At 41.6% G+C, this 12,689-nt stretch overlaps 2 protein-coding genes across 2 annotated transcripts; both read left to right on the top strand.

The window, feature by feature from the left end:
* The first annotated feature begins 429 nt into the window (after window positions 1–429).
* Window positions 430–3,371, top strand: LOC130134664 (uncharacterized). The gene is made up of 4 exons (XM_056314126.1): window positions 430–576; window positions 1,349–1,507; window positions 1,913–2,223; window positions 2,321–3,371. The coding sequence occupies exons 1-4, from the start codon at window positions 453–455 to the stop codon at window positions 3,131–3,133; spliced, it is 1,407 nt and encodes a 468-aa protein (XP_056170101.1). The 5' UTR covers window positions 430–452; the 3' UTR covers window positions 3,134–3,371.
* Window positions 3,372–6,204: 2,833 nt separating this feature from the next.
* Window positions 6,205–11,652, top strand: LOC115672495 (uncharacterized). Its single transcript, XM_056314127.1, has 10 exons — window positions 6,205–6,287; window positions 6,577–6,749; window positions 6,883–7,018; window positions 7,430–7,626; window positions 7,760–7,895; window positions 8,314–8,510; window positions 8,644–8,779; window positions 9,184–9,365; window positions 9,499–9,634; window positions 10,054–11,652. Exons 2-10 carry the CDS (start codon window positions 6,747–6,749, stop codon window positions 10,266–10,268), a joined length of 1,338 nt encoding a protein of 445 aa, XP_056170102.1. The 5' UTR covers window positions 6,205–6,287; window positions 6,577–6,746; the 3' UTR covers window positions 10,269–11,652.
* Window positions 11,653–12,689: the final 1,037 nt, after the last annotated feature.

Raw genomic sequence — 12,689 nt, 5'->3', positions numbered from 1 at the left:
TTCGGCTTGATGAGAGTTACCTCCAGGTCATAAGATGCAAATGAGTTTGAGATTTCTTCTGTTGATAATGGAGATGTCTGTGGCTCTTGATCATGTTGTTGGTGAAGGAAAGGGCTCATTGGTCAATTGTTTTGCATCTGATTGAGCATAATCTTGCATGCACTCCTGCTTGACAGAACGGACATTTTGGTATGACCCTGAAAGAAAAAAGTGATTTTTCACTGCTGTGAAACTTCAGGACAGCCTTTCGCTTCGAGTTCAGTAAAGATTAAATTACTCTGGATAATCATCGGTAGGACAAAACGGAGCCTTTGTTTGTAATAGCTGGAAAGCATAGTTATGTACATTGAGAATACTGCAAACTTGAAAACATCTGACTATAATTCTTAGTGTGATAGGATATTTATTGATTTAGTTCCTATTCTACAGTTGCCTCTGTGATCTCTGACGAGATGTCTGAGAGGGGAAAAGTACACCCGGGTTGCGTAAATGCGTCCAATCCTTATCATCAATGTGTCGAAGAGTGTTATCGGAAGATTGCCGGAGGCAAGCCTCACAAGAGCAAAAATCAATCAGGTGACATATTTTTTTTTTATTTTTCTTGGTTTCATTGGTTTTCCTAGGTAGAGCATGTAAACTTCAAAATTTGTATCTTTCATCCTTTTCTTATTGGGCTAATTGTCTCGTGTTATCACTGTGCATGCTAGATCAGGAAAGTGATGCCAGAGAAACATGTGATTGTTATATGTGAAGTATGGAAGGGCAACCTCTTCATAGTGTTCCTTAAAACCCTGTGGGAATTTATATTTATCGGATACTTGTAAAGTAATTCATTCTTGGCCATAATGATAGAGAACCGTTGCTCCATTGCCTGATGATTCTTTAAGTGAACATACTCCATTTAATGATTAAGCAACTTATAGTGATGGAGACAACTGACCATGATACTATCCATGATAAAGTTGGAAAATCAATCATATTGTGTCCATAAGACACTTGGCAACTTTGGTGAGAGTTGAGAAACTTTAGATGGAAGTAATTTTGCATATTTGGCCAAAAGATTGCCATCCAGTCTTTTTCTCTCTTCCTTGCTGCATTTGAGGATGGGAAATGTCTAGAAGATTAATCTGACACCTTTCAATATGGTTCCCTGGAAAGAGATCATGTTTAGCTGATTCTTCTGTACTAACTCACAGCGCACTGACTGATCCTCGTGTTAAATAATTTTGAACTTTGAACTGGTGCTAATGTTGTCTTGAACCACTTTGATGGGACTTTGACCACACATGGTGAATATGTCTATGTCTGAATCACATATCATTTTTTCTTTTCTCTGAAACCTGCTCAGACTATCGTGGTGCTGGAGAGGAGCGTAGCAAAATTGTCCAGAGAGAGAGAAGGGTGAATGGTGCTTGTCCTAAGGCATCAAATCCTTACCATGAATGTGGTGAATCCTGCTCACAAAAGGGAGCTCACACAGAGGCCAGGCGGTACAAGAAAGAAGCAGGTTATTCTCAGTATAAATGACTTGCGAATGGAGGAAATCTAGAAGAAACATGTCCTTTTTTCCCTTCCATAGCAGAGCAGTTTGTTTTGTCTTTCTTAATTTGGTTAGCAGAATTCGACAACACTTTTGATGATTATTAAATGAATGTGAAGAAATGAGTGTTAGTACCAGAGGAAGTTACTTAACAGATGACTGTTGTTGGCCCCAAAAAGAGAAAGACATCATCAGAGGAGAATCCTCTCTTTATATCTCCCGTTGTTTAGGACACATGCTCATGTGGTCACACCTTGTTGAAATTATGGTGCATATATCTGCAATATTCAAATATTTGAATCCAGTCCAAATTCTGAGTGTCCAATTCTACTGCTGCATGGCTGAATCCGGAGATATTTTCCTCAATTGCAGGATCTAATGGGGTTGATGCTTCCCAGACTTTGAGCAGGAGAACAAAAAAGGATCCAGATCCTCGGCCCAACTCTTCCCACATGCAGGACAAAGTCACTAGGCCTGTTGTTTCTACAACCTCGACTGTTGCTCCATCATCTCCTCTACACCACACTTCTGAAAAGAGGCACTTGGAGGACAACAACTCGATTTCTCCTATTCCTTATTCTGGAGAAATTCACCCTGAAGATTTCTCTTTCCTTAAGGGCCAAGTCAGGTCTTCTCCTTCAATGCCAACTTCTGGAAATGTCACCCCGGTGCTTCACCTCTCGGTCCGTCCTCTCTCTCTCTCTCTGGATGCATATGTATTTTGTACAGGCAATTCTTTCTGATACTGTGGATTTGTTTTTCTTTCTGCTTCCTGAGCAGCCTGATCGTGCCAAGGGCCCTCCAATGGAAAGCTTAGAATATGCTGCAAAATTTACACCCTCCAAAGAGATAGAGGAGGAAAACTTTAATGGTACACTCAGACACGAAATTGTTCCAAGTACCGTCATTGATGACCCAGCAGAAGGCGCTCCGCACTCCAATCGTGGTTCAATGAGCTCTAGCATCTCAGATGTGGGTCACTCCTTTGAAGACAGCGATGATGAAGATGTCCAGTCCGTGATGTCCGAAACCCGTGTCCCAGTTGGTAAATACCATGTGAAGTCCAGCATGTCCTCCATTCTGCAAGCGATTCTCGAGAAGTATGGAGATATAGCAGAAAATTGTGTGTTGGAGTCAATCTCGATGCGGTCTTATTATTTGGAGTCCGTCTGTTTCGTCGTTCAGGAGCTGCAATCCACTTCATTCATGCACCTGACCAAGTCCAAGGTCAAAGAGATGCTGGCTATTCTCAAGGACTTGGAGACTTCACATATTAAGGTTGGGTGGTTGCGAAAGATACTCGATGAAATCTCAGAGGTCATTGAGGTGATTACTCAGCATCAGACAGTCAAGGCAGCGAAGACCAAGTGTGATCAAGGCCTCGAGTCTATGAAGAATTTACTGGAGTTCCAGACAGAAGATCTGGCTACGAAAGAAGCCGAGCTTGCTGAAGCAAAGTCAAAACTAGCTGAAACCAGAAACCGTTTGCGCGAGCTCGAGGTCGAGTCCTCCGAGTTGAACAAGTCCGTTTTGTCCTTGAGCTCCCAAGTCGACAGCTACCATTTTAAGTCATTGTTGGAGGAACTCCTATGAGCCTGAAGATTCTGTGACTCCCTGGAATGTGATGTACTATGAGCAGCATAAAACTACTTGGGATATAGGTTAAACTTTCGGTCTTCTGATTCTTTTTCTTCATACTTATGCCGCAAAATATACAACATCACTGTACTTAAACCAACGTTTCTTTTCTGGTTTTGTACTGTTTTGTTCATTCGGTTACTTCCGCGTGAATAAGTGTTTTCATATATATATCTTTCTTCTCTTACACTCACTCTCTCTTTGGTTCATTTCATTCCGATGGCCTTCCTTTTCTTTTATGTGGTTCTCAATCTGCGAAATGGAGATGCCCTCGCATACTATGCAGGATTATAACATAACTTAATTAGCTCATGGTTATGGAGCATCAAAGTGCAAAAGCAAATTGGATCGGTCAAATTCAGTGTGTTACTTTGCATGACTGGTCCACAAAGCATCTTGTGCTAAACAGATTCAGCAGCTGAATCTTATTGGTGCTTCTAGAATTTGGGGAACAGATTGATAATGGGAAAATCTCCCCATTATGGATTTTCTCAAACACTCTTGATTTATATTGAAACAGGATACTTCCTGTATCCCACCCATTTTCTCGGCCTATATCCAACCCATTAACCCTAGTAAGTCCAAGAACTGTCCCTCTCATGAGCCCAAGGCTCATGGATCAAGGAACCAGGGATAGCAATTGGGAAGAAGAAGATAAGAACAAGAAATCTTGCTTTGCTTGTTTCACTAAAAATGAATAATTTTGAAAAAAAAAATACTTGTATCGCTTGAAATAATTAGTTAATAATAAATGTTTCATTGTCGACAGCAATTTATATCTCAATATTTTTCATAGATGATGGTAATATTTTAAAGACAAGAAAATTATATCTTTGAATTGTATAAAAACAATACTAAGAGATGATGGACGGAGGAGCGGATAGCCTGCCCAAATCAAAGAGAACCAAAAGGAAAATGGGCGGGTTGGCCCGTGCAACACATCAATCTGACCTTCCACCCGACATGCGCCCGCTCAATGACCATGTCTAGTATAAGACGTATTCATATAATATGAAAATTATAAATAAATAAAATTAGGATATGAATAATAACAATGGGCACCGTTGTTGGGCCTTTTTATTTGTTTTTCTCATAGTTATATAGGTGGGTTTAGGTTAGATCTGAGTTGGGTGAATATTGATCATTTAAATTGCTTAATAAATAAATGAGTCAATATAGGTTAAATGGGCAGATTTGGGTTGAACCCTTTATAACCCACCCAAACTCACTCAATTTATCCATTTGCCACCTCTATCTATAAGAGGTAATTAAAAGAAATTAGTATCCGAATACTTGACGATTCCATGATTAGTAAGCTAGTCAGTAAAGCGATTTTTCTCCTAAAATTGGGATTCGAGGGCGTCTACCTCAGCCCTGACAACAGCGCCCCAAAGACGGTGGCCCTGAAGACAGCAGCCTCTAACGGTATCAAAAGCAGGCAAATCACAGGCCTCAAGCATCCAAGCGCTTCATCCCTTGAATATCTCCTAGCAAGAACCGTCGTACATTGTCAATTCGAAACTCTAATAATAGATGAAGGACTCGACGAAGTAATCGCAGGGTTGACCAAAGGCGATGAAATCGAACCAAGGCTTCCGCTTCACTTCGAGAATCTGGTAAGAGCGGACGGAGATCGGGGAGGTCCATTGGAAGAGAGAGAAGGTGAGGAAGATGGAGATGAAGCAAAAGAGAGAGAGAGGACAAGAAGCACAGAGTTGAATAAATGGATTGGAAATGGGTTTGTAAAGGTGCATTTAGCAACCATTCTATTCTTGAAAATAATTTTTGTTCAAAAATAATTCTTTTTTATTCTGTACCCGGAATAATTTCTAAGCATTTGAAAATATTTGGTAATTACCCAAAATTTAGAAAAAGAACATAAATGCGTTTAATAACTGCACAAAAATTCTTTTTATTAATAATATTTTAAATTTTTTAATATTTCTTTCTTTCTTTTTTCTTTTTTTTCTTCTTCTTTCCCTTCTTAGGCCATGGCTAGGTCACCGGCGACTGGCCACAGGCCAGGGCCTGCGAGGGCATCGTGGCCCTCGCTGGCTCCGGACAAGGCTAGACCCTTGCCGTCTGGGCGAGGGTGGCTCGCGGCTTGGGCGAGTGTAGCCCTCCCCAAATTTGGCGAGAGCTAGACCCTCGCCGCCGCTCTCGCCAGATCCGTTGAGGGTGGCTAGCGGCCTGGGCGAGGGCCGTCCTCGGTAGCCTAGGCAAGGGTGGCGGCGAGAGTCACCAACGCCAGATCCGACAAGGGCCGCAACGCCCTCGCCGGCCCTGGCCTATGGCCGGTCGCCGGTGGCCGACAGCCGGCCAAGAAGAAGAAGAAGAAGAAAAAAAAAATTCTTTTTCATTTTTGATTCTTGTTCCCAGAATCAAGAAGCAATTTTTTTTTGCTTCTTGATTCTATTCCAAAACTAATTCTGAAAACAAATTTTTGCAAATTTGTGCCTGGGAAAAAAAAATTTATCAAACGGATTTCTGTTCCAAAACTGATTCTGACAATAAAAAAATAGAAATAGTTATTGTTTGACCGGTTGCCAAACGCACTTTAAAAGACCCAAATAAAACCCATTTTCTTCGGGCTTTTTTTCTTAAACCCATTTATAACTCATACCTTAAAATTAAGGTAATTCTTATACGAATAATTTTCATTTGTGACCCATTTTGACGCCCTACCTATAAATAGTTACTTTCATGTTTTATTTCTTGCGTTCCTTCTTCTCTCCCTTTCCACGTCAGAACCGCCGCACTCGGCGAGACAGAACGGCGGCGATCGTGGGCCGACGAGCGATTTCGGTAGCCCTGCGAGTCTTGCTTTTGAGGAAGCTCGGCAGGAGCCCGGGAGTATGTCTGAAGAGAGGAGGGTCCACCCGCATTGCAGGAACGCGCCGAATCCGTACCATGCATGCAGTGCGTATTGCTTCAGAATCATCGTCGCTGAGGCCAAAGCCCGTGATAGGAGAGATTCGGGTAGGTGTTCACTGCATGTGCTTCTGAGTTTTCCGCCATATCCAGTGGCTCAACGTCGATCACTCTTCTTTTGAGCTTGTGTCGAGTCAAAATCCATCATGGTGCAACCTTTGCTGATGGGGCTGGACAGGTGTATATAGGGTTTTGTCTTTTGGAGAATTTCCTAAGTGTCGTGTTTTGTGATTTTTTGGGCAATAGAAAGTTTTCCGCGCCTTCTGTTCCTTGAATAACGAATCGTTCTAGCCCTGTCGCATGTAATCATGCCCAAGTTGCTTCTGTTTTGAATACTCTTTCGCTAGGGACCGCACGATGATCGTACTTTCGTTCTAGTATAATTCCGGTTTTGAGTCCCTGCAACTATGAGGGTAATTTCGATTCCTTCAGTGATGTCAAACTGAGTCTATTTGATTTGATTGCAGAAGCTAGCGCGAAGGGCAGCCATTCCAAACTACATTATCATGAGGCTGCAGCTTCGCATGATGAGATAGATGCTGACGATGATAAAAAACCGCCGGTTGAGGGAAATGTGGAGGGGGACATCACTCAACTTACGGGAAGGAAGAAGAAATTGTTTGAGTTAAGGCCTAAGATGGTGTGTAACTTTACTGGAACAAAAGCCAATCTCTTTTCCAACATAAATTATTTAAGTTTTCTTTGTTTTATATATTAGTATTGTACTCTAACGAAATCAAATGCCTCTCTTATGTCTTTCTTTTGTTTGGTAGAATGAGGCGAGGAAGGCTAATCAAACTGCAATGGCCCACCCGGACTGCAGGAACACATCGAATCCGTACCATGAATGCAGTGCATATTGCTTCAGAATCATCGCTGAGGCCAAAGCTCGTGATCAGAGAGATTCAGGTAGGTGTTCTCTGCATGCGCTTCTGAGTTTTCTGCCATGTCCAGTAGCTCACTGTCAATCACTCTTCTTTTGAGCTTGTTTCAAGTTAATATCCATCATGGTGCAATCTTTGCTGATGGGGTTGTACAGGTGTATATAGGGTTTTGTCTTTTGGAGAATTTCAGAGGTGTCGTGTTTTGTGATCAGTTGGGCAATAGAAAGTTTCCGTGTCTCCTGTTCCTTGAATAACGAATTGTTCTAGCCCTGTCGCATGTAATCATGTCCAAGTTGCTTCTGTTTTGAATAATTTTTCTCTAGGGACCACGCGATGATCATACTTTCATTCTTGCGATTCCAGTTTTGAGTACCTGCAACTTTGAGGGTCATTTCGATTTCTTCAGTGATATCAAACTGAGTCTATTTGATTGCAGAAGTAGAAGAAGCTAGCAAAGAGGGCAGCCATTCTAAGCTACCTTATCATGAGGTTGCAGCTTCGCGTAATTTGATAGATTATGCTGAAGAGCCTGCTGACGATGATAACAAACCGCCGGTACAGGAAAATGTGGAGGGGGACATCACTAAACTTACAGGAAGGAAGAAGAAATTGTTGGAATTAAGGCCTAAGATGGTGTGTAATTTAACTTAAACAAAAACCAATCTCTTTTCCATCATAAATGATTTAAGTTTTGTTTGTTTTATTTTTCAGTATTGTACTCTAACGAAATCAACTGCCTCTCTTATGTCTTTCTTTTGTCTGTTAGAATGAGGGAAGGAGGGCTAATCAAACTACAATGGCCCACCCGGACTGCAGAAACACGTCGAATCCATACCACGAATGCAGTGCATATTGCTTCAGAATCATCGCTGAGGCCAAAGCTCGTGATAGGAGAGATTCGGGTTGGTGTTCTCTGTATGTGCTTCTGAGTTTTCCTCCATATCCAGTAGCTCAGTGTCAGTCACTCTTCTTTTGAGCTTGTATTTGATTAAAAAATGAAAATCCATCATGGTGCAACCTTTGCTAATGGGGCTGTACAGGTATGTAGGTTTTTGTCTTTTGGACAATTTCGAAAGTGTCATATCTTGTGGTTGGTTGGGCAATAGAAAGTTTTCCGCGTCTTCTGTTCCTTGAATAACAAATTGTTCTAGCCCTGTCGCATGTAATCATGTCCTAGTTGATTCTGTTTTGAATACTTTTTCGTTAGGGACCGCACGATGATCGTACTTTCATTCCAGTGATTCCTGATTTGAGTCCCTGCAATTTTGAGGGTCATTTCGATTTCTTCAGTGATATCAAACTGAATCTATTCGGTTGCAGAAGTAGCGGACGCTAACGCAGAGGGCAGCCACTCTAAGCTACCTTATCATGAGGTTGCAGCTTCGCGTGATGAGATATATGATGCTGAAGAGCTTGCTAACGATGATAACAAACCGCCAGTTGAGGAAAATGTGGAGGGGGACATCGCTAAACTTACAGGAAGGAAGAAGAAATTGTTTGATTTAAGCCCTAAGATGGTGTGTAATTTAACTTAAACAAAAGCCAATCTCTTTTCGAACATAAATGATTTAAGTTTTGTTTGTTTTATTTTTCAGTATTGAACTCCAATGAAATCAACAGCCTCTCTTATGTCTTTCTTTTGTTCTGTAGAATGAGGCGAGGAAGGCTAATCAAACTGCAGTGGCCTACCTGGACTGCAGGAATGTGTCGAATCCGTACCACGAATGCAGTGCATATTGCTTCAGAATCATCGCTGAGGCCAAAGCTCATGATAAGAGAGGTTCGGGTTGGTGTTCTCTGTATGTGCTTCTGAGTTTTCCGCCATATCCAGTTGCTCAATGTCAATCACTCTTCTTTTGAGCTTGTATGTGATTAACAAATGAAATTCTGTCATGGTGCGTCCTTTGCTGATGGGCTGTGCAGGTATGTAGGTTTTTGTCTTTTGGAGAATTTGAGAAGTGTCATGGCTTGTGATCAGTTGGGCAATAGAAAGTTTCCGCGTCTTCTGTTCCTTGAATATCGAATTGTTCTAGCCCTGTCACATGTAATCATGTCCAAGTTGATTCAGTTTTGACTCTTTCGCTAGGGATCGCACAATGATCATACCTTCGTTCTATTAATTCCGGTTTTGAGTCCCCGCAACTTTGAGGGTCTTTTCAATTTCTTCGGTGATATCCTATTTGATTGCAGAAGTAACAGAAGCTAGCGCAGAGGGAAGCCATTCTAAGCTATCTTATCATGAGGTTGCAGCTTCGCGTGATGAGATAGATGCTGAAGATGATAACAAACCGCCGGTTGAGGAAAATGTGGAGGGGGACATCACTAAACTTACAGGAAGGAAGAGGAAATTGTTTGAGTTAAGGTCTAAGATGGTGTGTAATTTAACTTAAACAAAAGCCAATCTCTTTTCCAACATAAACGATTTAAGTTTTGTTTGTTTTATTTGTCAGTATTGAACTCCAACGAAATGAATAGCCTCTCTTATGTCTTTCTTTTGTTCGGTAGAATGAGGCGAGGAAGGCTAATCAAACTGCAATGACCCACCCAGACTGCAGGAACGCTTCGAATCCATACCATGAATGCAGTGCATATTGCTTCAGAATCATCACTGAGGCCAAAGCTCGTGATAGGAGAGATTCGGGTAGGTGTTCTCTGTATGTGCTTCTGAGTTTTCTGCCATAACCAGTAGCTTAATGTCAGTCACTCTTCTTTAGAGCTTGTATTTGATTAACAAATGAAAATCCATCATGGTGCAACCTTTGCTGATGGGGCTGTGCAGGTATGTAGGTTTTTGTCTTATGGAGAATTTCGTAAGTGTCATGTCTTGTGATCAATTGGGCAATAGAGAGTTTCCGCGTCTTCTGTTCCTTGAATAACGAATTGTTCTAGCCCTGTCGCATGTAATCATATCCAAGTTGATTCTGTTTTGAGTACTTTTTCGCTAAGGACCGCACGATGATCATATACTTATGTTCTAGTAATTCCGGTTTTGAGTCCTTGCAACTTTGAGGGTCATTTCGATTTCTTCAGTGATATCAAATTGAGTCTATTTGATTGCAGAAGTATCAGAAGCTAGTGCAGAGAGCAGCCATTGTAAGCTACCTTATCATGAGGTTGGAGCTTCGCGTGATGAGATAGATGATGCTGAAGAGCCTGCTGACGATGATAACAAACCGCCGGTGCAGGAAACTGTGGAGGGGCACATCACTAAACTTACAGGAAGGAAGAAGAAATTGTTTGAGTTAAGGCCTAAGATGGTGTGTAATTTAACTTGAACTAAAGCCAATCTCTTTTCCAACATAAACGATTTAAGTTTTGTTTGTTTGATTTTTCAGTATTGTACTTTAAGGAAATCGATAGCCTCTCTTATGTCTTTCTTTTGTTCGGTGGAATGAGGCGAGGAAGGCTAATCAAACTACATTGGTGGCTGAAAATAAAAAGTTGGAAGCTCCAACTGAGTTGAGGGGTATCTCTAAGCAAAAGTGGCTAGACGATAGGAAGAAAAAGATTGGGAAACTTCTTGATGCTAGTGGTCTTGATGTGTCAAAGGCATATACACTAGATACACAGGAGATGGCCGCGACTAAATATATGAATGGGAAAAGGATCCTGCTCCTTACGGTTGGGTTGGTACGTATTCAATCTGCTGATGAACCTGGTATGTTTGTGCTTCTCTTTGCTTATTGCGTGCGTGCATTTGTTACATACTAGTTTCTGTCCTACGTACTCTAGTAGCTTCCTTCTTTTTGTTTTCGTTGTTTCGAGCCATGGGGTGGTTGCTTGGTGAAATTTGATGTATGTAGTGCTAATAAGAGTGGGTGATGTGCTGTATTTCCTTTTTCCCTATTAGTTTTAGTTGAAGCACATAACTTTATTTTACCTGCAGTTGCATGAAATGTCATCAAAGATATTTACTTTACCTAGAGCGTTTAGGCTTGGTCATTTGTCCTGATACAGGGGATCGTCACTGAAAAACAAAATGCAAGATGGAGCATTTTTATTATAGAGAGACATGTGTCCTAGCTAGATATGATGTATTTGTTCTTAAAGGACTAATGCAGTTTCTCCAACAGTCTTCAACCAGAAGATTCCTTATATTGCATTCAAGAAGCGCACGAAGAATATAGATATTGACTTAGACGAATATAACAAAATGAAAGAAGCTGATCCCAAGTCTTCAATATGGCAAGGTAAATCAAGGATAATTTTTCCCCGCCGCTGGTTATATGCTCATTTGAAGTTTAACTAGCTCATGTTACCTTATTGTGCCGGCACCTAAGGTTTCCGAGGATAAGATTGACAAAATGGTACAGCAACTCAAAGACTGGGATGAAAAGCGCAAGTCCTTTAGTAGGGAGAGGAGATTCCATGACGAGAAAGACATTGACTCTACCAATGACCGCAATGAGCACTTCAACAAGAAGATTGAACGTGCCTTTGGGAAATACACCCTTGAGATTAAAAACAACCTTGAGCGAGGAATTGCTTTGCCTGACTGAGAGGTACTTGATGGTTTGTTGCCTTGGATTTTGTCCTGGATCTTATTTCTAGTGGTGTAAGTGCACTGAATCGAAGCAAAGAACTTCTGCTGCTTTTCTCTGCTATTGCAGAGTCATAAATTGTAGAATTATCTGGTGTAAAAGATGCGCTTTTAGATTACTTCGACTGCAGCTTGCCGTGAATGGCACGTAGGTTCTGTTCACGTGATACAAAAAAGTTGCTCGTGGCGACTGAGATTCATTCTGGATATTTCTTTTTGCAGCAACTTGACAGGCGGGGTGCTTTTGCATCTGAATGGAACTTGGAAATCCCTTAGGTTACACGTCCGAATAGAGCATAAGCAGAGTTACGTGGAACCTTGGTGAATGAATCCACATGCCTTGGTGGGTATGAAATAGAGTTACACGTCCGAATTATTCTAGAGGTTCTCACACTGGTTTTCGAGAGTGTGGTCTAGTTAGTACTTTGGCAAATTATAATGGACTAGTTGAGCAAGAAGACCATAATCAAGCATACGACAGTAAATCGACTGAGCTGAAATGCATTCACCCAGTAAATCGACTGACCAGTAAATCAAACAGGTGCTTGGATAGACCCTTGAATCGGACCAGGAAAATAGGGTAGGCTCCATAATCGAATCTAGGCAAACAGGGTAGGTAAAAATTGGGGCCTAGAACTTACTCATTCCGGAACCAATCATCCCTAAGCCTCACTATATCAGAGACTCAAACACTTTGCTGTACCTATTCTGGAACCGATTACTCCTGAGCCTCACTGCATCAAAGACTTGAGCACTTTACCGTGCATCAAAGACTTGAGCACTTTACCGACCAAAGAGTCCTTCTGGCACGGGGAACTCTCTCTCTCTCTGGAGAGGTCACAATTTTGTCTTTGGGCTTGGGACGAATTGGCCCCCTGATTGCAAAGAAAGGGACCCTTTTACTTACATGGCGGCGGCGGTCATGACTGATGGGTGGTAAACTTTGTTAAAAGAAGGGAAAAGAGACCCCTTTTCACCATTTTCTTCAACCTCTTCGTGCCACTGACCCCGAAGAACGCAAAAGCAAAAAGAGAAAAAGAGGATTTACAGGTACAGAAATGAAGTCACTCTCTCTCTCTCTTCTGGCCCTCCACCCCCTTTGGGAATCGGATCCCCACACCCTCTTTTTCTTTTCTGGTCTGTCTACTTTGACGTC

Source organism: Syzygium oleosum, unplaced genomic scaffold (genome assembly GCF_021117445.2).
Source record: "Syzygium oleosum isolate NSW1041296 unplaced genomic scaffold, Sole_v2.1 Sole_v2.08, whole genome shotgun sequence".
Taxonomy (NCBI): Eukaryota; Viridiplantae; Streptophyta; class Magnoliopsida; order Myrtales; family Myrtaceae; genus Syzygium; species Syzygium oleosum.
The sequence above is the reverse complement of the archived record's forward strand: the minus strand, read 5'-3'. Positions and strand labels throughout refer to the sequence as shown.